The following is a 26,170-nucleotide window of genomic DNA, read 5'->3' on the forward strand; positions in this document are numbered from 1 at the left end:
ACTGTGTCCAATATTTTCACAAAGATAAAATAAGTCATATTTTTGGTTCATTTAATAGCTAAAACAAATTTACATTATTGCAATCAGTTGATAAAACATTGTCCTTTACAATTACAAAAGCTTTTTACAAAAATCTACTACTCTGCTTGCATGTCAGCAGACTGGGGTAGATCCTGCTGAAATCCTATGTATTGAATGAATAGAGAATCGTTTTAAATCGGGAAAAAAAATCGTTTTTGAATCGAGAATTGGGTTGAATTGAAAAAAAAATTGATTTTGAATCGAATCGTGACCCCAAGAATTGATATTGAATCGAACCGTGGGACACCCAAAGATTCACAGCCCTAAAACATACACTTATAATTCACACAAAAGTCAAGGCACTTTCAACATCAAGGAAATACAACAAAAGCAAATACAGATAGAGTATTAAATATTAATAAATAATAATAATAATAAATATGAAAAAAAAAGACAAAAGGGGCTACCTAAATAACTTTAATAATAATAATATAATAATAATAGTAATAGATTGTATTTGTAAAAAGCACTTTACATTGAGCAAACAACCTCAAAGTTCTACAGTGTCCATCCATCCATTTTCTACCGCTTGTTCCTTTTGGGGTCGCGGGGGGTGCTGGAGCCTATTTCAGCTGCATTCGGGCAGAAGGCGGGGTACACCATGGACAAGTCGCCACCTCATCGCAGGGCCAACACAGATAGACAGACAACATTCACACTCACATTCACACACTAGGGCCAATTTAGTGTTGCCAATCAACCTATCCCCAGGTGCTTGTTTTTGGAGGTGGGAGGAAGCCGGAGTACCTGGAGGGAACCCACGCAGTCACGGGGAGAACATGCAAACTCCACACAGAAAGATCCCGAGCCCAGGATTGAACTCAGGACTACTCAGTATTGTGAGGCACATGCACTAACCCCTGTGCGACCGTGCTGCCCGTTCTACAGTGTATTAAAAATAATTATAAAAAGATAATAAAAATAAAAAAAGATAAAAACTAGAACAGCCTAATAGCTAGAACTAATGTGCATATATCTAAAAAAGGGCTTTTTAAAAAGAAGGGTTTTTAAGCCTTTTTTAAAAGCATCCACAGTCTGTGGTGCCATCAGGTGGTCAGGGAGAGCGTTCCACAGACTGGGAGCGGCTGAGCAGAAAGCTTGGTCTCCCATTGTTCGTAGCTCTGTCCTCGGGGGTTGGAGGAGGTTAGCCTGTCCGAAGCGGAGGTGTCGTGTGGAGGATTTGTGGGTGAGTAGTTCTTTGAGGTAGGGGGGCATTTCCATGGAGGCACTGGTGTGTTAGTAGGGAGACTTTGTATTCAAACCTGATTGGAACAGGAAGCCAGTGAAGTTTAAATGTTTTTAACAGAGATATCAATTCAAGGGTTTTTGTACTCTTAATCATTCTCCCAGATTTGATTGATAATTGTAAACCATTAAGCCAATTAGAAAATGTAGGCCATACTTTCATAAATCGACATTTATGTAGAAAACATTTTGCCTGAAGCATAATAATGTTGACAAACATGTATATGTTACAGACGTTTAAAAAAATAGCAAATTTGATTTATTCTATAGTGAATGGGGTCACATCTCCACACCCTTGTCTCTCAGCCAAGCTCCGATCTCCTCCAAAAACACTTGTACACTCTCACATTCCACAAACAGATGATTGACATCCTCGACAGCTCCACATATACAACAGTCGTCAACCTCCATGTTAAATTTAAGTTTCAAAAAATCATTTGAAGGGTATATTCCATTTATAATTTTAAGTTGTATTTCTTTAATTTTGGGAAGAATTGGGTATGTAATATATCTTGTCCTTATTTTCCTTAGCTCAACTTTTGTAAACTCCTTCAGGATATATTGTCTATGAACTGTGCCCGGAAAATATTCTTCCACTAAAACTGCCCTCATATATTTGTTGGACTTCCGGTACACTGTTGTAGTTTTCACGAGCCGCTCATCTGTCACCTTGTTTTGGCAAAAAATAAATTAAATAACACAGTATTGTGTTTTATCGTCGTATGTGCAGCTTCTCTTTTTCTATAAACATGAAATAAATAAAAAATATATAAAAAAAATCCCGTTTGACACCGGAATTGCATTCTGGTTTAATCCAAAATGGCGCCGCACTAGTTTACTGTGGCTTACTAGTTATTTCTTTATTTTTGATGATAAAAAGGCAATTATCATGTTGTATTGCTGTAGACTAAATGTTGCTGTACCAGTCCGGTCATTCTCGTTGTATCTCCAATCCAATAAAACAGCAGGTTTACGGAAATATTCACGGTAGGCTGTGACCCACTAGCTTGTTTAGCTGTAATGACTTTAAGAAGTTAATAAGTTTAACTGGCACCTGCTCCTTCCATCCATCCATTTCCTACCGCTTGTCCCTTACGGGGGTCTTTAATTAAACCCCATTTCTTAGTTCATTAACAATAACACTTTTGTTTAGTTAATTTAGTGTTGTTTTTTTGTTTTTTGTTTTTTTTACCAGGTTTTAACATTTAAAAAGTTGGCATAAAGCAAATTTTGAGAAATTTTAAAAGCAGTAATTGCTAAGCGACAAAACAATCTGTCAATTGGACCCTTTCTCTAATTCTTATAATATAGGATTTTATATTAAACTTAAAAATACTAGTACTGTACTAATAGTATTAATAGTCCAAAATATCCCATTATTAGAGAGATTTTATTGAATTAATTTAAATGTATTATTTGTTAAGTAGTAGCAGCTCCTTGTAATAAAATACCTGTTAATTAATTATAACAAATCAAATACTATAATAAGGTACTTTAATAATATTTGACCTTTTATTTTGTGTTCAGATTGTATTCCTCCTCAGGACTCACTGGCTCAGGCGAGCATGGCAATGCTGTCAGCCGCTTGTGGAGCCTCACTCAGAGAGCTGTGCGACAGTCAACCACGCGAACCGCTTCTAAACGCTCTGGAAGAACTCTGAAAATCCTTCTGGCACCGGCAGTGCTTACGGTATCCGGGCGACTATTTTGCCACGCGGCTTACTGTGAGGCAGATGTAAACAACAACATCCCGTTAGAGACTGCGCGCAAACAACCAGAGTTTAAATGGCACATCTTATGGGAGTTTGTGAAGCCACAGCTGTTAGCGCTCACTTGTGCTGTACTGGTAAGCAAGTTCTTGTGAATAAAAAAAAACAAAAAAAACGCTGACGTATCATTAATGGCATCTGAATGGATACTTTTTCCTATTTAGCTTGCTTTTGGTGCAGCGATTTTAAACATTCAAATCCCGCTGATGCTGGGAGATCTGGTGAATGTTGTGGCACGCTACCTGAGGGAGCAAACCGGAAATTATGTCCGTGAGATACAAGGCCCTGCTTTCAAATTGATGGGACTGTACGGCATTCAAGTGAGTCACAAATGTTCAAAACACATCTAGCAACAGATAATGCAATACTGTGTATTTATACAGGGCCTGTTGACAAGTGGCTACATTGTCCTGCTATCGAGGGTGGGGGAAAGAGTGGCGGCGGACATGAGGAAAACCCTTTTTGCATCCTTACTGAGGTATTTCTTGTGCAAATACTTGTAGGTCTGAATGCTAACTCCTTTTTTTCTTTAGGCAAGACGTGGCTTTTTTTGACGCTACCAAAACTGGACAGCTGGTGAACCGTTTGACTGCCGATGTTCAAGAGTTCAAGTCATCCTTTAAATTGGTCATCTCTCAGGTACAAAAAAGTACAAAAATAACATATTTCCTCGTACAGTGGCTATTTATAAAGTTAACTGCACAGAGTACCAAGCATCCATTAGGGGCGGATGTAGAAATGTGTTTTAAACATCTTAAGTTTCTTAACATTTTACTAACTAATAATGTTGAAACAATTAGACATTTTCTAAACGTCAGCTTTACAGGTGCCACTTCTGTCCCAAATATCATTGCAAAGGCAAATAAATCCACTAGTAGCTATTCAAAATGTGGTCTTTACTGTACAATTAGCCGTATATTATTTTCTTGACGTCTAATTCTTGTATTTGTTGGGATGTTTTTAGGGTTTGCGGAGCATCACACAGACAGTGGGCTGCTTTGTCTCGCTTTACGTTATCTCCCCAAAACTCACAGGCTTGACGGTGGTGGTCCTTCCCTGTTTAGTGGGAGCAGGGGCTATTATCGGCTCTTTCCTTCGCAGACTTTCCCGTTTGGCTCAAGAACAGGTGAGACTTGTTTTGCCCACACACGAGTTGCACTTCTGTGGTCCACGTCAATAAAACTGGGAGCATTTTGTGTTTCCACCAAGGTCGGCAAGGCAACAGCAGTGGCGGATGAGGCTCTGGGAAATGTACGGACAGTGAAAGCCTTCGCCATGGAAGAACGGGAGCTACAGTAAGTGGAGATTGTGGCATGTTGCATTTCGATAAATTGAAAGATAAGATGGTTCAATTTCCACCAGGTTATATGCTTACGAAGTTGACAAGTCTTGTGAAATGAATGAAAATCTCGGGAATGGAATAGCAGTATTCCAGGGACTTTCAAACATCGCCCTGAACTGTGAGTCTATTTTACCATTCGAACCATAAACTATGCATTTATACGCTTAGTACGCAGGTGCCAAACTCAAGGCTGGCGCCCAGATTTGGGCCGCCACATAATTTTATGTGGCCCGTGAAAGCCTGGAAGTAATGTGCGTCAATAAAGCACTTCATATTTCTTACTAGATGTTTGTTCTTTAAATTTTACCAGAAAAATTGTATGTGCTGCCTCTTTTAACTTTAATATTACCGTATTTTTCGTGTATAAGTCACTCCGGAGTATAAATCGCACCGGCCGAAAATGCATAGTAAAGAAGGAAAAAAAAAACATATATAAGTCGCACTGGAGTATAAGTCGCATTTTTGGGGGAAATTTATTTGATAAAACCCAACACCAAGAATAGACATTTGAAAGGCAATTTAAAATAAATAAAGAATAGTGAACAACATGCTGAATAAGTGTACGTTATATGACGCATAAATAACCAACTGATAATGTGCCTGGTATGTTAACGTAACATATTATGGTAAGAGTCATTCAAATAACTATAACATATAGAACATGCTATACGTTTACCAAACAATCTGTCACTCCTAATCGCTAAATCCCATGAAATCTTATACGTCGAGTCTCTTACGTGAATGAGCTAAATAATATTATTTGATATTTTATGGTAATGTCTTAATAATTTCACACATAAGTCGCTCCTGAGTATAAGTCGCACCCCTGGCCAAACTATGAAAAATACTGCGACTTATAGTCCGAAAAATACGGTATCTAACCATGCAACAAACATGTATATTAACATATATTCCATCACACTTTTCCTTGTTTAAATAAAAATAGGTACCTAAATATCTGCCTGTCACCCTGACACATAATTTCAAAGCCAGTTATCCAAAAAGTATAATCAAATGCATAGGCCGGGGGTCTTCAACATTTTCATCCTATACATTCCTGCAACTTCATTTTACATACTGTGGCATTTTTAAGTCTTTTTTTTTTGGACATTTACCACAATAATATTGTACCATGGCCTTAATACTGTGATAATATCATACCGTGAGAGTTTGATATCGTTACATCCCTAATATTTACTGTAACAAGCGGCCCTCTGAGGGCGGCCATAAGTACGATGTGGACCTCAATGAGAATGAGTTTGACACCCCTGGTCTCGTATGTTGACTGTTTGTTTTATGTGTCTGCACAGGCATTGTTCTTGGAACTATTTTCGCAGGAGGTACTTTGATTTCCAGCAATGAAATGTCGCCTGGGGAACTCATGTCTTTCTTGGTGGCATCCCAGACAGTCCAGAGGTAAAAAAAAATAACACTTTATCCCATAATTATTATTTTATTTAACAATGTTTGTTTTATTGCAAGGTCTTTAGCCAGCATCTCTATCCTCTTTGGACAAGTGAGTATAAATCCTGCAGGATTGTTGTTAGGGATGTCCGATAATGACTTTTTGCCGATATCCGATATTCCGATATTGTCCAACTCTTTAATTACCGATACCGATATCAACCGATACCGATATCAACCGATATATGCAGTCGTGAAATTAACACATTATTATGCCTAATTTGGACAACCAGGTATGGTGAAGATAAGGTACTTTTTAAAAAACTTAATAAAATAAGATAAATAAAAAAATAAAAAAATCTTGAATAAAAAAAGAAAAAAACAACAATATAAAAACAGTTACATAGAAACTAGTAATTAATGAAAATTAGTAAAATTAACTGTTAAAGGTTAGTACTATTAGTGGACCAGCAGCACACACAATCATGTGTGCTTATGGACTGTATCCCTTGCAGACTGTATTGATATATATTGATATATAATGTAGGAACCAGAATATTAATAACAGAAAGAAACAACCCTTTTGTGTGGGGGAGGGAGGTTTTTTGAGTTGGTGCACTAATTGTAAGTGTATCTTGTGTTTTTTATGTTGATTTAATAAAAAAAACAAAAAAACGATACTGATAATAAAAACAACCGATACCGATAATTTCCGATATTACATTTTAACGCATTTATCGGCCGATATTATCGGACATCTCTAATTGTTGTTTGTTTGTCTTGATTCACACTCATTCGTTACAAATATTCTCTCTAGATGGTGAGAGGAATAAGCGCCGGGGCTCGTGTTTTTGAATATTTGGCATTGAAGCCCTCAATTCCTCTTTCCGGGGGGGGACGCATCCCATATCATTCCCTGACAGGAAGAGTGGATTTTCTCAACGTTTCATTCAGGTTAGAAGCTTAATTTAAACATGTACAAAACCCAAAACCAGTGAAGTTGGCACGTTGTGTAAATCGTAAATAAAAACAGAATACAATGATTTGCAAATCCTTTTCAACCTATATTCAATTGAAAGACAAGATACTTAACGGTTGAACTGGAAAACGTTATTATTATCTTTTGCAAATATTAGCTCATTTGGAATTGGATGCTTGCAACATGTTTCAAAAAAGCTGGCACATGTGGCAAAAAAGACTGAGAAAGTTGAGGAATGCTCATCAAACACTTATTTGGAACATCCCACAGGTGAACAGGCTAATTGGGAACAATTGTTTTTGGAAACTGTGGACGTCGTATCCTCCGGAACAAAGAGGAAAAGAACCATCCGGATTGTTATAGGCGCAAAGTTCAAAAGCCAGCATCTGTGATGGTATTGAGGTGTATTAGTGCCCAAGACATGGGTAACTTACACTTCTGTGAAAGCACCATTAATGCTGAAAGGTACATACAGGTTTTGGAGCAACATACTGTATGTTGCCATTCAAGTAACGTTATCATTGACGCCACTGCTTATTTCAGCAAGACAATGCCAAGCCACTTGTTAAAACAGCGTGGCTTCATAGTAAGAGTGCGGGTACTAGACTGGTGCCTGTAGTCCAGACTTGTCTCCCATTGAAAATGTGTGGCACAATATGAAGCCTAAAATACCACAACGAAGACCCCGGACTGTTGAACAACTTAAACTGTACATCAAGCAAGAATGGGAAATAATTCCACCTGAAAAGCTTCAAAAAGTGGTCTCTTCAGTTCCCAAACGTTTACTGAGTGTTGTTAAAAGGAAAGGCCATGTAACACAGTGGTAAAAATGCCCCTGTTTTTATTTACAATTTACACAACGTGCCAACTTCACTGGTTTTGGGTTTTGTACTATTTAAATTTGGAGTCGTTATTTTATGTTTTCTTGAACATTGTTTATATTTGTAGCTATCCAACAAGACTTGGCCATCAGGTCTTGGAGAAGTTCAACCTAACTTTGCCGCCATGCAAAACTATTGCGATTGTTGGTGAATCTGGAGGAGGTAACTTTGATATAAAGCGTGTAACTATACCTAAACAACAACATGTCCACAATGCGCTGTTTTTTTAAAATGTTTTTGTAGGAAAGTCTACAGTAGCGTCCTTATTGGAGCGTTTCTATGACCCAACCAGCGGCGTAGTCATGTTGGACGGACTCGACATTCGAACTCTTGACCTTTGCTGGCTAAGGGGACAAGTTATTGGATTTATCAATCAAGTAAGTAAATACATTTTGATATTTTATTGTGAAAAAAAATCCTCAAATAGTGGCCTCCGCACGCATACTGTGATTAAATGCTAAGATTATTGTCCGCTTGAATAAATAGACACTTTCAACTTGTGCTATGACGGATACCAAAATGTGTCGCTAAATGTCACAGCATGCAGAGCAAACATGGCATCTGTAAAGCTGACATTGAGGTATGCCGTTTAAAGACAGAAAAATCTGCTGTGTTGTGCAGAGCAATCCAAAAAACCTTCCTATAAATTAGAACTTTTTGACATGAAAAGAATAAAGTATTGGAAAACAGAACAACATGCCAGTTGTATAATAGGTTGAAACAATAATTTAAGTATTATTTATTTCCATCCATCCATTTTCTACCGCTTATTCCCTTTGGGGTCGCGGGGGGCGCTGGAGCCTATCTCAGCTACAATCTATTTGAACTTTCTTTTTGTTCTCTTCTGCAGGAGCCGGTGTTGTTCGGAGCTTCCATCGTAGAAAACATCCGCTTTGGGAAGCCCGAGGCCACCGACGCGGAGGTCATCGAGGCCGCCAAACAAGCCAACGCCCATGGATTTATTACAAGTTTTCCAGAAGGCTACAACACTGTCTTGGGTATGAGCTCTCAATAAGACCCCTGTTTGATTTCTGCATACTCATCGAAGTGCCGCCCTTTAGGTGCCGTAACACAACAACCAGGGTAGTGCTGGGCGATATATAAAGTTTGTAAGATATATCGATATATTTTTAAAGAAGATATGGATTAAGACAATATCTTAATATCGATATAATTTATTTCATGTTAAAATGACCAAACATCGCTTATTTGTTGTGTTTCTTGATTCTCCCCCACGCCTCACTCCCTCTCATGGCCTACTAAACCCCTCTTCTTTCTCCTTTCAAGACGTGCTTGCACGTATAAGAACATCCACGATTGGTTGGTTGTTTAATATGATGAGTCACGATTGGTTGAGATTAGGGCAAAACATTAGAGACAAGCCAATCAGAGGCAAGATAGGGCGGGTCATCGAACCAGGAAGGGAAATCACAACAGACATCCCAAATGATGATGAGAGAGTCGTAGAAGAGAAGAGGGAATATTCAAGTGGGCGATTTATATATTAAAAAACTAGTGGAAGATGGCAGAGCGATTCTCTTCTTTAGATTTTTCTTTTAGCGATGTAGGCGACATCCAGGAAACCCACAATGCGTCTGCTTGGCCACATTTGGACCAATATATGCGTCTAGATAAAACATTAATCTGAGTTGTTTACCTTGAAAGCCCACATCAAAACTGTTCTCGAGTTGCCAATTTCGCACGAGAAATGCTGCCAAAAATGTATGCTGAAGTGAGGAAGATCATAGCCGCACAATTAAGTAAAGTCACCTATTTGGTGCTGACCAGAACCGTACGTGTGTGACAGTCCATTACATCGTCGACTGGGAATTAAAAAATGCCTGCCTGCAAATTTATTTTTTATCTGAGTTTGATACATTTTGTATTATTTGCACAGCTATGTTATTTATTTTACGTAGAAAGAATATTTTTCTATTTTATTTATGTTATGTAATTATGTGCTACTTAAACAGTTTATTTTCTGTGCTGTTAATACCCATCTTGACTAACTGGGTTAATAAAAGTGCCACTGGCTGTTTACACTACAGTTGTCATTCACTTCAATTTTGGTGAATCTCGCTCAAAAATGTATATCTTTATATGTATACTTTCACCGGAAAATATATCTACATGTATATCTACTATTGAGTTTAAGTAAGAATATATCGAAATATACTTTTTCGTCCATATTGCCCAGCCCTAAACCAGGGTACCAAAAGTGACATGAACGGCTGACTTTCCAGGAAGTTAAGTACTGACGACAATTTGTGTGTTCATATCGCAGGCGAGCGAGGCGTGACGTTGTCAGGGGGCCAGAAGCAGCGTGTCGCAATCGCCAGGGCCCTCATCAAGAACCCGAGCATCCTGGTGCTAGATGAAGCCACCAGCGCTTTGGACGCGGAGTCGGAGCGCGTGGTGCAGGAAGCTCTGGACCGGGCCACCAGGGGGCGCACCGTGCTCATCATCGCCCACCGCCTGAGCACCATCCAGGGGGCGGACCTCATTTGTGTGATGAGCAATGGACGCATTGTAGAAGTGAGTAGGTGGAACATTCACAACAAAGCCTTATGTAGTTTTTGTACATAATTATGCTGTCTGACTTATTTTTTACTTCCCTTTCAGGCTGGAACTCACTTGCAACTCTTGGGCAAAGGCGGATTTTATTCCGACCTGATCCGAAGACAAAGAGCTGCCCAGGACCAGAAATGAACCATTTACTGTGCAGGGGTGTCAAACGTACGGCCCGAGGGCCGGATCAGGCCCGCGAATAGGTTTTATCCGGCCCGCGGGATGAGTTTGCTAAGTATAAAAATTAACCTGAAATTTTTGAAAGAAAACAGATGTGTCCACTGGATGTCGCAATAGCAATTCTTTGTATCTTTGTAGATGATGCTACATATGTACAAAATAAACCACATCAGTCGAGGAAAATGAGCAAAATACATAAAAAAACATCGTGTAAATTGATTTTGATATATTTGTTTTATCTTGATGGATTGAAAATGAACACCAATGAGTTGGCTGATGAACATTATCACATAATTTAGTCAGAAAATATAAATAATGACAAATAAAGATAGAATACTAGTAACCGCAACATGTAAGTGTAAAAAAAAACCAACAACATTATGATTTGTACATTTTCAGAATGTGCTTGTTCTATTTTTAAACAAAGAAAACAATCTGAAGTTGTCTTTATTTTTAAGTTATCGTGCCGTGATTTTACCAGTCCGGCCCACTTGGGAGTAGATTTTTCTCCATGTGGCCACCGATCTAAAATGAGTTTGACACCCCTGCTGTAGCGTTTATTTTTTTACACCAATACAGAACATTTGTTTTTAATTTATACGTGGACCAACTGGACATGCCAGTCAACAAAAAATATATTACTGTGACATCATTGCGTTAGTTAACCTTTATCCAAAGCTAAATTATAATAGAATAAAAAATGAACAATGTTTCAATGAGATTGTGCTGTTTTTTTAAGTTGTCAATTATATGTCTGCATGTCACACAATAACATGGGTGTAATACATGGTTTATCCTGTGGGGGGCGGGCAAATGTAACAATAGAGCAGCAAGTGCTAGCGTCAAGCTAACTGCTAACAACATAACCCCCCTCCCCCTGCACCGTTTGGGGCTTAGCTTTTGGGTGTCTGCGGGCTCAACAGGGTAAACATGCAGAAATATGAAAAGCTCGAAAAAATCGGAGAAGGTAAGTAAAATAGTCGCTAATATTAGCTTGCATGGTTTAGCCATATACAGCATCGGTGTTGGTGTGCGGCTAGCTGACGTTAGCTCCTGTATAAAATGACATGGATAACGTCATGTACCAGAGTATCAAACTGTAATAGCATATTTCATCATATAAAGATAACTTGGGATGTTATGCGCATGTGGCAGTAAATAATTTGTGCTGGTGTATATTTGACATTTTTAGAGAGATTATGTAGCTAGCTAGCATGCTAGTAGCTATGCCATTCAATCTCAGCTAAATATTCTGGAACAATTCCGCAGGTACATATGGGACCGTTTTCAAGGCTAAAAACAGAGAAACACATGAAATCGTGGCTCTAAAAAGAGTCCGTTTGGACGACGATGACGAGGTGTGTGTGTTGAATTAAAAGATCTGTGTCCGCATTTGCTAGAAGTTAGCATTGCTAATGACTGTCCCTGCAGGGCGTGCCAAGCTCTGCCCTGAGAGAAATATGTCTGCTCAAGGAGCTCAAACATAAAAACATTGTCAGGTCAGTTGGTTAGTATTACTATTAGTTTTATAGCGAGTCGTTAAAATACTTGGCTTTGCCCTTTGCAGACTACATGACGTTTTGCACAGTGACAAGAAGTTAACGTTGGTGTTTGAATATTGTGACCAGGTAAGACTATCTCATCACTTTCTGCATCACTTATGCATATTAAAGTTTATATTTACCTTTCCAAACAACAGGATTTGAAGAAATACTTTGACAGCTGCAATGGGGATTTAGACCCTGAAACAGTAAAGGTGAGAGATACAATTTTATATAGGTTTTACATTATGCAATTTATGAACAATTTAATAAGAGTTTCCACAATAGTGTACTGAAAGTATGCTGGAAATCGCCACTAGGATTTGTGCATTTTTGTGTGTCTGTAGCTTTAATGCTAATGAGCTGCGTCCCCCCGCCCTCCTTGACTGAGTGTGGCTCCAGACTAGTGTTTATAACTACATGCATTCCAACTTATTCCAAAATGTTTTAATCATATGTCCTATGTACAGAAAATACAGTAATAAAATACAAATATGATAAAATCTGTCTCGGTACTCACCAGCAAAGATATCTAAGGATGATGATGACGCTAAATTCACTATGCAGTTGATGACTGAAGTGTTGATATCAACCAAACCTAACCCCCGCCCTCCACATCCCACACCCCGGATTGTAAATAATGTAAATAATTCTATGTATATACTCTGATGATTATCTTGTGTGATGACTGTATTATGATGATAGTATATATCTGATAGTATATATCTGTAAACAAGTTGAAAAACTTATTCGGGTGTTACCATTTAGTGGTCAATTGTACGGAATATGTACTGCACTGTGCAATCTACTAATAAAAGTTTCAATCAATCAATCAAACCGATGAAGTAGGGAAGTGACAAATAATATTCTATCTGGGGCCTCATGTAAAGAGAGTTGTGTGGCTTTCCTACTAAAAATGGACGTACAATCAAATCCATAAAACAACTTGCGCTAGAAAAAATTGGGATGAATTAAAGTGTTTGCACGCACAAATCCAAGTACTTTTGTTTGTTACATCGCAATTAACTTGATATCCTCAGCAGGCATGTGAGTGGCACCTTTGTCACCGATTCTGTTCATAACTTTTATGGACAGAATTTCTAGGCGCAGTCAAGGCGTTGAGGGGATCCGGTTTGGTGGCTGCAGGATTAGGTCTCTGCTTTTTGCAGATGATGTGGTCCTGATGGCTTCATTTGGCCAGGATCTTCAGCTCTCGCTGGATCGGTTCGCAGCTGAGTGTGAAGCGACTGGGATGAGAATCAGCACCTCCAAGTCCGAGTCCATGGTTCTCGCCCGGAAAAGGGTGGAGTGCCATCTCCGGGTTGGGGAGGAGACCCTGCCCCAAGTGGAGGAGTTCAAGTACCTCGGAGTCTTGTTCACGAGTGAGGGAAGAGTGGATCGTGAGATCGACAGGCGGATCGGTGCGGCATCTTCAGTAATACGGACGCTGTATCGATCCGTTGTGGTGAAGAAGGAGCTGAGCCGGAAGGCAAAGCTCTCAATTTACCGGTCGATCTACGTTCCCATCCTCACCTATGGTCATGAGCTTTGGGTTATGACCGAAAGGACAAGATCACGGGTACAAGCACCCAAAATGAGTTTCCTCCGCCGGGTGGCAGGGCTCTCCCTTAGAGATAGGGTGAGAAGCTCTGTCATCCGCGGGGAGCTCAAAGTAAAGGCGCTGCTCCTCCACATCGAGAGGAGCCAGATGAGGTGGTTCGGGCATCTGGTCAGGATGCCACCCGATCGCCTCCCTCGGGAGGTGTTTAGGGCACGTCCGACCGGTAGGAGGCCACGGGGAAGACCCAGGACACGTTGGGAAGACTATGTCTCCCGGCTGGCCTGGGAACGCCTCGGGATCCCCCGGGAGGAGCTGGACGAAGTGGCTGGGGAGAGGGAAGTCTGGGCTTCCCTGCTTAGGCTGCTGCCCCCGCGACCCGACCTCGGATAAGCGGAAGAAGATGGATGGATGGATGGATGGCATGTGAGTGGCTTGGCACAACCAGGCCACGCCCCCTTATAAATTTGCAAATTATATGGAAAGTGGCCGTGTGCTTGAGCTCAGTGTTTCCGAGAACTGAACGTTTGCGGAAATAAAAAAATAAATGGTCGCGTCAGGAAGAAAGTGAAGAAGAAGATAGATGTGCGTGAGCAAAACTGACTCAGGGAAATTATAATCTTTTCAATATGAATGTATCTAAAGTTGCTAAAAAAAAGCCTTTTGTCTTCCTCTTTGCAGTCGTTCATGTCCCAGCTGTTGAAAGGACTCGCTTTCTGTCACAGTCGGAATGTTCTTCACAGAGATCTGAAGCCGCAGAATCTTCTCATCAACAGAGTGAGAATTGGGGAAAATATCATGATGGTATAACAGGGATGTAACGGTATGGAAAGGTGTGGTATTATCACGGTATTTAAGGAGAACTGCATTTTTTGGGGAATTTTGTTTATCGCTCACAATCATTAAGAGAGACATGATGACGGATGTTTTTTTTTTAATGCATTCTAAATATTAAATAAATGCGATCAAAGGTCCACTTACAATGAGCCTCTGGGAGCCGCTCTATTCTGCCTATGAAGCCCTTAAAAAACATCTGAAAACACCTTATACATGATGTAAGCATATATGTAATGTAGTAACAGGCACATTTATATTAACATTTATTATTTAGGTCACAGATTGTGCATAACGAACACCATGTTCAAACATAAGGGTGTCCATATGTGCACTTGGCACCAGGACACCCTAGGCCGCAGTTCCATGATCGACTTTGTAGTTGTGTCATCGGATTTGCGGCCTCATGTTTTGGACACTCGGGTGAAGAGAGGGGCGGAGCTTTCTACCGATCACCACCTGGTGGTGAGTTGGCTGCGATGGTGGGGGAGGATGCCGGACAGACCTGGCAGGCCCAAACGCATTGTGAGGGTTTGCTGGGAACGTCTGGCAGAGTCTCCTGTCAGAGAGAGTTTCAATTCCCACCTCCGGAAGAACTTTGAACATGTCACGAGGGAGGTGCTGGACATTGAGTCCGAATGGACCATGTTCCGCGCCTCTATTGTCGAGGCGGCTGATTGGAGCTGTGGCCGCAAGGTAGTTGGTGCTTGTCGTGGCGGTAATCCTAGAACCCGTTGGTGGACACCGGCGGTGAGGGATGCCGTCAAGCTGAAGAAGGAGTCCTATCGGGTTCTTTTGGCTCATAGGACTCCTGAGGCAGCGGACAAGTACCGACAGGCCAAGCGGTGTGCGGCTTCAGCGGTCGCAGAGGTAAAAACCCGGACATGGGAGGAGTTCGGTGAGGCCATGGAAAACGACTTCCGGACGGCTTCGAAGCAATTCTGGACCACCATCCGCCGCCTCAGGAAGGGGAAGCAGTGCACTATCAACACCGTGTATGGCGAGGATGGTGTTCTGCTGACCTCGACTGCGGATGTTGTGGATCGGTGGAGGGAATACTTCGAAGACCTCCTCAATCCCACCAACACGTCTTCCTTTAAGGAAGCAGTGCCTGGGGAGTCTGTGGTGGGTTCTCCTATTTCTGGGGCTGAGGTTGCTGAGGTAGTTAAAAAGCTCCTCGGTGGCAAGGCCCCGGGGGTAGATGAGATCCGCCCGGAGTTCCTTAAGGCTCTGGATGCTGTGGGGCTGTCTTGGTTGACAAGACTCTGCAGCATCGCGTGGACATCGGGGGCGGTGCCACTGGATTGGCAGACCGGGGTGGTGGTTCCTCTCTTTAAGAAGGGGAACCGGAGGGTGTGTTCTAACTATCGTGGGATCACACTCCTCAGCCTTCCCGGTAAGGTCTATTCAGGTGTACTGGAGAGGAGGCTACGCCGGATAGTCGAACCTCGGATTCAGGAGGAACAGTGTGGTTTTCGTCCTGGTCGTGGAACTGTGGACCAGCTCTATACTCTCCGCAGGGTCCTTGAGGGTGCATGGGAGTTTGCCCAACCAGTCTACATGTGTTTTGTAGACTTGGAGAAGGCATTCGACCGTGTCCCTCGGGAAGTCCTGTGGGGAGTGCTCAGAGAGTACGGGGTATCGGACTGTCTGATTGTGGCAGTCCGCTCCCTGTATGATCAGTGCCAGAGCCTGGTCCGCATTGCCGGTAGTAAGTCGGACATGTTTCCAGTGAGGGTTGGACTCCGCCATGGCTGCCCTTTGTCACCGATTCTGTTCATAACTTTTATGGACAGAATTTCTAGGCGCAGTCAAGGCGTTGAGGGGATCTGGTTTGGTGGCTGCAGGATTAGGTCTCTGCTTTTTGCAGATGATGTGGTCCTGATGGCTTCATCTGGCCAGGATCTTCAGCTCTCACTGGATCGGTTCGCAGCTGAGTGTGAAGCGACTGGGATGAGAATCAGCACCTCCAAGTCCGAGTCCATGGTTCTCGCCCGGAAAAGGGTGGAGTGCCATCTCCGGGTTGGGGAGGAGATCTTGCCCCAAGTGGAGGAGTTCAAGTACCTCGGAGTCTTGTTCACGAGTGAGGGAAGAGTGGATCGTGAGATCGACAGGCGGATTGGTGCGGCGTCTTCAGTAATGCGGACGCTGTATCGATCCGTTGTGGTGAAGAAGGAGCTGAGCCGGAAGGCAAAGCTCTCAATTTACCGGTCGATCTACGTTCCCATCCTCACCTATGGTCATGAGCTTTGGGTTATGACCGAAAGGACAAGATCACGGGTACAAGCGGCCGAAATGAGTTTCCTCCGCCGGGTGGCGGGGCTCTCCCTTAGAGATAGGGTGAGAAGCTCTGCCATCCGGGAGGAGCTCAAAGTAAAGCCGCTGCTCCTCCACATCGAGAGGAGCCAGATGAGGTGGTTCGGGCATCTGGTTAGGATGCCACCCGAACGCCTCCCTAGGGAGGTGTTTAGGGCACGTCCGACCGGTAGGAGGCCGCGGGGAAGACCCAGGACACGTTGGGAAGACTATGTCTCTCGGCTGGCCTGGGAACGCCTCGGGGTCCCACAGGAAGAGCTGGACGAAGTGGCTGGGGAGAGGGAAGTCTGGGCTTCCCTGCTTAGGCTGCTGCCCCCGCGACCCGACCTCGGATAAGCGGAAGAAGATGGATGGATGGATGGATGAGAATTTTAAGCATACTCCGCACATTAATTTAAAAAATGCATCACAATCAACGTTCCCGCTAAGGTGCGCGCCTGTGCAATTGCGCACTGCTCAAGCGTCCTCTGCACACGGCAAATCTATGCCACGCACAAAATCAAATAAAAAAATAAGCGCATAACAATTTTCGACACGACACGGACACGACAGAGAAAACAGTTTTCGTCATCATTGTTCAAATATTGTAACGTCTGTCGAGACGATTTGAGGACATGAATTCCATCGATCACTTTACTGAGCAAAACTCTTTATTGTCGGCCATAAACACATCACCAAAACATTAGTAAAAAAAAAAGGGACAAGCGGTAGAAAATGGATGGATGGATGGAGATTGAACTTGTTATTTAGTCAGGTTTGGGACAAGTGTACTGCTGGTGTAGCCACAGTGTGCACGTCTGATGTTGCTCACATGGGCTACATTCATATTCAAGTCACAAAATGTAAATGGAGTATTGTTGGCGCTTTTTGGATGGTTATTTATTGGATTTTATGGGCGAAATAGACGACCTCCCATTGGCTCCGCTTTAAGCCAACCTTTGATTGCATTTATTTAATATTTAGAATGCATTAAAAAAAATCTATCCGTAGTCAAGTCTTTCATGACTGTGAACCATAGGCAAAATTCCAAAAAATAGTGCATTTTTTTTTAAATATTCAGGGGTGCATTGTTTGTAAACATGGTGCTGTCTGCCATGTTGCTGTCAGTTGCAAACGAGAACCTTACTCTTGTATTACGTCGTCATAGAAGTCTCAGAAGATTACAGCGGCTATTTTTGTAGCAGAGCTCCAATCACCCAATTCATGACTTTCCAACCAGACATCGATTTATCCATACTAAATATAGATCGATTCAGAGGTTCGCCAAACAATTTATTCATATTTATATGTGTGTGTGTGTATGTGTATATGTGTGTGTATATATATATATGTTGAATCATCTTTTTTGTGTTGACAGAACGGCGAGCTGAAGCTGGCTGACTTTGGGTTAGCGCGAGCTTTTGGCATTCCTGTGAGGTGTTACTCTGCTGAGGTAAATGTGCAGCATGTACACGTCAATCACTAACCAACCAGCTCAAGTTTTAAAATGCGTCGCCCTTTGGAACCATTGAAGGATTTGAAATGTGCTGTTGTGATGAATTGAGTTATGGCATCCATCAGAAAGCCACTATTACCTGCCTTTTATTTCCGGCCTGAAGCTTCTGTTTTGGTGGCGCGGCTGACATGATGAAGAAATGGCAGGCCGGTTTTAAACATTGTCGTCCTGGTGGTTCAATGACCTCATGGGGCAGCAAGGCAGTCTCGTGAGATGATGATGATGATGGCGGTGGTGTTGGTGCTGGAGGGGCAGAACTTGACCCCGTGTCACACGAGCAATCGGAAGATGTAATATATAGAAAGTAAAAGGAAACAGTTTGAAAGGTTCAGGCAATGATGTCATTTTAAAAAGTTATATCATGATTATCCTACACTTGCAAATAATGAGGGATGTTCCCATCAGGGATTTATGCTGCCAATTCCAATACCAATCATCCATTAATGAGATCGGCCGATACCAATACTGATGACATGGATTATCTGTACATTTTTCAATGTAATTATGGTGAGTGCTATTGACAGTTGAACAATACCACCACAATCTTTTAAAGGGGCTGTTTGCAATATTTACACAGATGCCTAGAGGGCGCCAACTTTCCAATTTATTTTTACACAGTATATTCCGCCCTCTTACGGCTTCTCCTATGTAATGACGCAACTACATACACACATAACACATGCACGCACATTAGCTTTAGGTGTTGTTAGCTAATAATAGCAATTTGGATAGCTAGCTTTAGCTGTCATTGAGTGTATATTCTATGGTATAATAACAAAAACATGACTGCAAAGTGATCGTTGCTTCTCTTGGACTGCTTTTGTATGTGTGCACGTTCTCCCTGCGCATACGTGTTGAGGAGACCGGGTGAAGGACTGCCATATACCAATACATTTTATTCGGGCTGGTAAAAAATGTTATTACATAAACTTTGTAATCCTGAAAAATATAGACAGTTGTGTTCTGTTAAACCACTAATGGTAACATAAGCTAGTCGGTGGTGTTCTTGTTATATTTTTTGCTTTGAAAAATGTTTGTGTGAGGAAGTTGCAAACGGCACCTTAAAGTAGTTCCCTTATTCTATTTTATTACACACAATTGTTTGATCAAAACAAAGTCAATAGTACAGAATAACTAAACAAAATCCAAAAACTACCATCTACTACTCATTTAAGTCCTTTTTTGCCTTGAAAGTCCTCCTGTGTCTATTGATCTATTCCCCATGTGTGTAAACATTAACAAAAACAACAAAAGAAGATTTTGATCAAATAGAAATATCGATCAAATCGACCCAGTATTGATCATATACTGATACTCTCCTTGGTATCAACACCACCAATTTATGGATGGATCTGCCCTGCTCTTTTGTGTCCTGTACTGTCTTTGACAATGCTGACACACCAACAAGTTGTTATATTATGTTCTCTCTAAGCTATATTATTATTGTACTTGTTAATTTTCTGTTAGTTATTTTCCGCTGTAGCGTGGTTCCATCTACACTTCTTAAACTTTAGTCAGCACTTATTTCTACTGTTGTTTGTGCTTAGCTACCTGTCTGCCTGCTCCTGCTTGCTCTTGCTGTGTAATTTTCGCCTTGTTTAGCCTCGTCCTAATACTTCATAATGAAACTTGATAATGATACTTAAGATATTAAGAAATTATGTTTTTTTTTGCCGTAATGGCGGTGATTATTATTAACTTTGGGGAGCAGCTCCAAACCGTGTATAGAGCTTCAGAGTTAGCTGCTCGCTCGTCAGCCGGGGGACTAAAAATAAATACCATATTTTCCCGACTATAAAGCGCACCGGTATGTAAGCATCACCCACTAAATTTTGAAAGAAAAAAATAGGTTTACATATATTTTCCGCACCGGACTATAAGCCGCAGATATATATGTTGTCAAATGAGTTATTTACACAAAAATATTTTGTAAATGATTATTTACATACATGAATTGTTTCCAAACGGTGCTTGTAACACGGCAGTAAACGGCTGATCAAACAAAGCAGGCGTCATCGTCATAGACCCACGAGCTGCGGAAGCTAACTCTCCAATCAGCTAAACAAACTTAATAACTCCATGATGATGTCTTGGTGAATTTACTGAGGAATTTGTGAAACTGGAACAATACAAAAATAATGCCATTTTAAGTTAATAACACTAACACAGACACTCAAAAAATGTGTTAGCATATTAGCAAATGCTAACGACGCTTACTTCATTACATTATAGTAGCACGTACAAATATGCATGAAAACATTCCTACAGAAATCACACATGGGACGGATTATTAAGTATGAATTGTTTTAGTTATATTGTAACATTTACAAACGTTGCTTGGAGTGATAATTGAATAATCCATACGAGTAGAAACGCTATAGACAATTAGAAGACGGAACGGCACTTGTACTTCTGGTTTAAAATTTTAAACAGCAGGAAACACTGTAGACGTTCGCCAAGCAGCACCGGCAGTGAACAAACTCCTCCAACAGATGGCATCATAGCACAAACATTCAATGTCTTTGCATGTGGTTTATGAAAACTATTTCCGTTATGTCCTTCAGGGAAGAAAAATCCATAAATTAGCCCCACCGTTTTTTAAGCCGGGGTCAAAGCGTAGGAAAAAAGTAGTTGCTTATGGTCCAGAATTTATGATACAGTATTAGCCAGAGAGGATCAGCATTGAAAGGCATTAATGGGCAATGGCAATCACAAACTTTTACCGATTGGTGGTCAATCGATTGACACATCCTTACTATTGGCTTACATTTGTAATTCAAGCAAAAAGCATCAATTGTATCCATCTATTTTATACCGCTTGTCCCTTATTTCAATGTAAAACATATTTACACAAAAACGCATTGATAAAAGCACGTATCGTACATTTTTTTTAATAAAAAATATATCGGAAAACATTTTTATTTTTCAGGTTAAAAAAAGTTATCTTTTATTAAAAATAACTGTTTTTTCTTTTATAAAATGAGGAGATTCCTTATTTTACCCAGCAAAGCAACACATCTCTCAACAGCCTCTACTCGGCGTTAATTCTAGCCAATCAGAAGCCTGAAGAAAGTAATTTCCGTAAAAGACACGATAACAGCAGTAATCGACAAGACCTTTGAATATAAATTTAAATTGAACACGTCAAGACACATACTGTATGTTAGTTTGGGCACAATTTTCTTTCACCTCATTCAACAAAAATGTTGACTGTTCCAATAATAATTTGTAATATTTGTTTTGCCAACCAAAATATTGGTGCTCAAAAAAATTTATTCACATCTGAATCGCGATTATTTATTTCAATCCTAAATCAATTCATAATTTTAAAAAATCTTTAAATTAATAATTTAGTTTTTTTTAATAGATTTTATAAAAGACGTTTGTCAGACCATCTGTGCGCATATGCCAGCAGCCAAGAGGAACTTTTGTAACCTGTTTTGAAAAGGTTTTTTAGTTGTTTTTATACCAAATAATATATTGCGAGCAGCAGTTTGAATCAAGAATCGTGTTGAATCAATTCTGAATTGAATAGTCACCCCAAGAATTAAATGGAATCAGGTGTTCCATTTCTACTGTATGTTTAGATTTTATTTAATATGTTTGTAAATGAAGAACTCTCTTGTTGTCCCATGTTTCGCTGTTTGAAAAGCAAAACTTTCAAGCTCCTTTTACTGGCTGTGAAAATGAAAGCTTTTTTTGCACTTGAGCACACTTGCTGTCAGTGAAATGTCAAAGCCTCTCCACCTGACTGCAGGCGGTTGTAATGAGCGGCACTTGATGCTCATGGCTGTACTGCTGCTGCATGCGTAAAAGGAGAGACTCCACTGGAACCTAGTTCGTATGATTGATCTGATTTCAAACAAAAGCAACATGGTAGTATTTTTGCATGATCTATGCAGGTGGTGACATTGTGGTACCGACCCCCAGATGTGCTCTTTGGTGCTAAACTCTATTCTACCTCTATTGACATGTGGTCTGCCGGATGCATTTTTGCAGGTAGGCTTCTCATTACAGAAACACTTGCTGTACTCACTGCAATACAAGAGCTGTATGCAATCCTGCCTTTACAGCACTACAAATGCTCAATTTGGATTGACACTAATCAGAGATGTGAATTTACCACTTTATTAGGCTCACGTAATTTGTGTTTAGAACAGTACAAATGAACACATTTATGAACATTTTCCATTAAACTTCTGTGCCAACATGGGTAGAAATGCAGATAATGATGACCATTGGGTTACACTGTGGTTGTCTACAGCCCTGCATTTCCCAGCAGTGGTTTAGACAAGATATTGTTAAATGCGTGTCAATCAAAACGGAGCATTATTCTTATGAAAAAGATGCCATTCTTGATTGTGTTTCTATTCAGAGCTGGCAAATGCTGGAAGGCCTTTATTTCCTGGTAACGACGTGGATGACCAGTTAAAAAGAATCTTCAGATATCCTTTGTGTGTGCGCGTGCGTGCGTTGAAAGACTGTCATATCAGTGATAATACAAAACCCAAAACCAGCGAAGTTGGCACGTTGTGTAATTCGTAAAAAAAAACAGAATACAATGATTTGCAAATCCTTTTCAACGTATATTCAATTGAATGGACTGCAAATACAAGATATTTAATGTTCTAACTGAGAAACTTAATTTTTTTTTGCAAATAATCATTAACTTAGAATTTAATAGCAGCAACACATTGCAAAAAAGTTGGCTCAGGGGCATTTTTACCACTGTGTTACATGACCTTTCCTTTTAACAACGCTCAGTAAATGTTAGGGAACCAAGGAGACCAATTTTTGAAGCTTTTCAGGTGGAATTCTTTCCCATTCTTGCTTGATGTACAGCTTAAGTTGTTCAAGAGTCCAGGGTCTCTTTTGTGGTATTTTAGGCTTCATATATCGCCACACATTTTCAATGGGAGACAGGTCTGGACTACAGGCAGGCCAGTCTAGTACCCGCACTCTTTTACTATGAAGCCACGCTGTTGTAACACGTGGCTTGGCATTGTCTTGCTGAAATAAGCAGGGGCGTCCATGATAACGTTGCTTGAATGGCAACATATGTTGCTCCAAAACCTGTATGTACCTTTCAGCATTAATGGTGCCTTCACAGATGTGTAAGTTACCCATGCCTTGGGCACTAATACACCCCCATACCATCACAGATGCTGGCTTTTGAACTTTCCACCTAGACACAATCCGGATCCTTGTTTGTGAATGACTGAGCATTTCATGGAAGCTGCTTTTATACCCAATCATGGCACCCTTCTGTTCCCAATTAGCCTGTTCACCTGTGGGATGTTCCAAATAAGTGTTTGATGAGCATTCCTCAACTTTATCAGTCTGTTTTACCACTTGAGCCATCTTTTTTGAAACATTTTGCAAGCATCAAATTCCAAATGAGCTAATATTTGCAAAAAATAAAGTTTTCCAGTATCTTGTCTTTGCAGTCTATTCAATTGAATATAGGTTGAAAAGGATTTGCAAATCATTGTATTCTGTTTTTATTTACAATTTACACAATGTGCCAACTTCACTGGTTTTGGGTTTTGTAGTTTGGCTAGGTTGTAATCTTTAACTGGCTGCCACGTTGTTGGGAACGCCGACAGAAGAACAGTGGCAGACGATGACCAAGCTCCCAGATTACAAGGTCAAATATTGACGTTTGTGTTTTTATTGTGTGGGGACTTACTTCCTATTTTTGCAGCCATATCCTTTGTATCCGGCTACCACCTCACTGGTCAACGTGGTGCCCAAGCTGAGTAGTACAGGTCGAGATCTCCTCCAGGTATGCTCACCTTTTATGACTAACATTAAGAGGCATCTTCTTACTTAAACATCTTTGTTTTGCAGAACCTTCTGAAATGTAACCCGGTCCAGAGGATCTCTGCAGAAGAAGCCTTGCAGCACCCTTACTTTCCAGACTTCTGCCCTCCCTAAATCCCTGGCAGCCCTTCCCGCTCGACCGCCACAATCAATTCTCCCGTCACATGAGCAGGTCATCAGAAGCAAGCCAAGCCCTCTTTGCTCAAGTAAAAACACGTCTCATTGAGTCCAAAGCTGCTTTTTCCACTGCACGGTACTGACTCGACTCTTCCACGCTGAAGATGAGCTTATAAACAAACTAAAACTTCAGAACCGTAATTACGTTTTAGCGCGCTAGGTAGCACAGCAACAGCTGCTCATTTTCTATTTCCTAGTCATGCTTGTTTGTTGCCAGGCAGCATTTGTCATTGTCTCTTGAAACCCAATTAAAAATGCTCATTAGTCTATTTCCTTGGAAACTTAGGGAAGAGAAAGGACAGTGAGGGTCGGCTAATTAATTAACATGACAGAACAATATTACATCGGTGTATAATAATTTAGTGTTTTTACTGTATTTCCTCATATAGTGGTCAGGGCACTTATTTACTCACCTGCAGAGAGTAGCAGGCATCTTTTAGTGGTAAATGTTTGATAAGAGGGAGGCCTATATTTGCACAAAAGCATTTTTATAATAAAAATAATTTTCCCCACACACATACATTAAATATTGTATATAGTGTTATGGCCTCTGTCGCACAAATGTATTTTCATTACAATGAATAATACGATTTTGATTTAATAATACATTGTAAATATTACAATACACGTTAGAATACTAATTGGCCATGATGCAAAATTTTGTGATTATATGTGGGCGGTTAAATCTGAGAGTATTTTTTTCATAAGAAATGTGCAACATTATCTCAGGTTGTTAAACCGTTTTAAGCAACAGCAAAATAAGTTATTGACTTACAGGTGTTTCATTTTGTGCAGCGCACGGCCGATTATGGAAAAAAATTAAATAAAAAATTCATGATTTCCCGGGCGTCATGCAAGTGTACACTGATTTTAAAAATGCTATGAGTGATATAGCACTATATTGATGAACATATGCCTCATAATGCACGACCAAGTCCGCTGTGGGAAGGACCATATTCTCCCATGTGCTTAAGTGAAAACAGCTGTGCGATTGTGTGGATTCTCCCTCTCGACCTCAGTCAAAGATGCGCACTCAGGCTGGAGCAAGCCTTAATTGTGGGCGTTCCCGTGTCAAATCTGGCCTTCCGCGTAGTCCCTCGATGATTTCAATACCTTCGTTCTTACGTGGGCAGCACAGTGGTGCAGTGGTTAAAACTATACTCAGAGTGAGAAGGTCGGGGCATGGATTCTTTCTGTGTTAAGTTTGCTCGTTCTCTGCGGGTCGTCAAATGGCATCAAAACTATGAATGAACACATGTGGAGTTATGTACTTAACAAAAAAAGGTGAATTAACTGAAAACATGTTTTATATTCTAGTTTTTTCAAAATAGCCACCCTTTGCTCTGATTACTGCTTTGCACACTCTTGGCATTCTCTCGATGAGCTTCAAGAGGTAGTCACCTGAAATGGTTTTCACTTCACAGGTGTGCTTGAATCTCATTGAGAGAATGCCAAGAGTGTACAAAGCAGTAATCTGAGCAAAGGGTGACTATTTTGAAGAAACTAGAATATAAAACATGTTTTCAGTTATTTCACCTTTTTTTGTTAAATACATAACTCCACATGTGTTCATACATAACTCCACATGTGTTCATTCATAGTTTTGATGCCTTCAGTGACAATCTACAATGTAAATAGTCATGAAAATAAAGAAAACTCAATGATTGAGAAGGTGTGTTGGGGCTATTTAACAGAAAATACATTAATGAAGTCGTGTCTATCAATTAATTTGATATTTTTGACAGTTAATATCAAACTCACACTGCTTGCGCGCGCACACACACAAAAACACACAAAGAGCTGTATAAGCCCATCTTGGCGCTTCACAAACAGTTCAATTCTTAAAATCACAATTAACATCTGGCTGGTTATGTGATAACAAGTACACAAAGTTACATCAAGTCGGAAGAAGACGCTGTTGTAGCGTGCATACACACTACATCACCATGGTGACACACGTATGCGTCTGAATTGCTT

General features: G+C 40.6%; 2 protein-coding genes across 4 annotated transcripts; both read left to right on the forward strand.

Moving 5' to 3' along the window:
• The first annotated feature begins 2,146 nt into the window (after positions 1-2,146).
• On the forward strand, positions 2,147-11,161 carry abcb8 (ATP-binding cassette, sub-family B (MDR/TAP), member 8). 2 transcript variants are annotated; one of them, XM_061979374.2, is made up of 16 exons: positions 2,147-2,313; positions 2,854-3,172; positions 3,260-3,415; positions 3,479-3,573; positions 3,629-3,734; positions 4,060-4,221; positions 4,305-4,390; positions 4,458-4,555; positions 5,748-5,853; positions 5,920-5,953; positions 6,659-6,795; positions 7,769-7,863; positions 7,945-8,078; positions 8,552-8,699; positions 9,986-10,236; positions 10,324-11,161. In XM_061979374.2, the coding sequence occupies exons 1-16, from the start codon at positions 2,216-2,218 to the stop codon at positions 10,408-10,410; spliced, it is 2,112 nt and encodes a 703-aa protein (XP_061835358.1). In that variant the 5' UTR covers positions 2,147-2,215; the 3' UTR covers positions 10,411-11,161. The 2 variants fall into 2 exon arrangements, with proteins under 2 accessions (XP_061835358.1, XP_061835359.1); XM_061979375.2 differs by lacking the exons at positions 2,147-2,313; positions 2,854-3,172; positions 3,260-3,415; ... (2 more) ...; positions 4,060-4,221; positions 4,458-4,555 and having other exon boundaries at positions 4,303-4,390.
• Positions 11,162-11,259: 98 nt separating this feature from the next.
• Positions 11,260-25,519, forward strand: cdk5 (cyclin dependent kinase 5). Of its 2 annotated transcripts, XM_061979376.2 has the most exons (12): positions 11,260-11,416; positions 11,719-11,807; positions 11,881-11,948; positions 12,017-12,077; positions 12,149-12,205; positions 14,230-14,325; positions 18,056-18,130; positions 22,096-22,192; positions 22,569-22,638; positions 23,780-23,840; positions 23,898-23,978; positions 24,044-25,519. In XM_061979376.2, exons 1-12 carry the CDS (start codon positions 11,380-11,382, stop codon positions 24,128-24,130), a joined length of 879 nt encoding a protein of 292 aa, XP_061835360.1. In that variant the 5' UTR covers positions 11,260-11,379; the 3' UTR covers positions 24,131-25,519. The 2 variants fall into 2 exon arrangements, with proteins under 2 accessions (XP_061835360.1, XP_061835361.1); XM_061979377.2 differs by lacking the exon at positions 14,230-14,325.
• The last annotated feature ends 651 nt before the right edge of the window (positions 25,520-26,170 follow it).

This window comes from Nerophis lumbriciformis, linkage group LG19 (assembly GCF_033978685.3).
Source record: "Nerophis lumbriciformis linkage group LG19, RoL_Nlum_v2.1, whole genome shotgun sequence".
Lineage (NCBI taxonomy): Eukaryota > Metazoa > Chordata > Actinopteri > Syngnathiformes > Syngnathidae > Nerophis > Nerophis lumbriciformis.

What these genes read in the sequence shown, in the direction of transcription:
- abcb8 (XM_061979374.2), top strand. Translation starts at nt 2,216, where the DNA reads ATGTTGTATTGCTGTAGACTAAATGTTGCTGTACCAGTCCGGTCATTC. An exon ending in GGTTTACGGAAATATTCACG is followed by an intron (nt 2,314 to 2,853) that starts GTAGGCTGTGAC and finishes TTTTGTGTTCAG; the next exon opens with ATTGTATTCCTCCTCAGGAC. An exon ending in TTATTGGATTTATCAATCAA is followed by an intron (nt 8,079 to 8,551) that starts GTAAGTAAATAC and finishes TCTCTTCTGCAG; the next exon opens with GAGCCGGTGTTGTTCGGAGC.
- cdk5 (XM_061979376.2), top strand. Translation starts at nt 11,380, where the DNA reads ATGCAGAAATATGAAAAGCTCGAAAAAATCGGAGAAG. An exon ending in TGTTTGAATATTGTGACCAG is followed by an intron (nt 12,078 to 12,148) that starts GTAAGACTATCT and finishes TCCAAACAACAG; the next exon opens with GATTTGAAGAAATACTTTGA. An exon ending in TAGACCCTGAAACAGTAAAG is followed by an intron (nt 12,206 to 14,229) that starts GTGAGAGATACA and finishes TCCTCTTTGCAG; the next exon opens with TCGTTCATGTCCCAGCTGTT.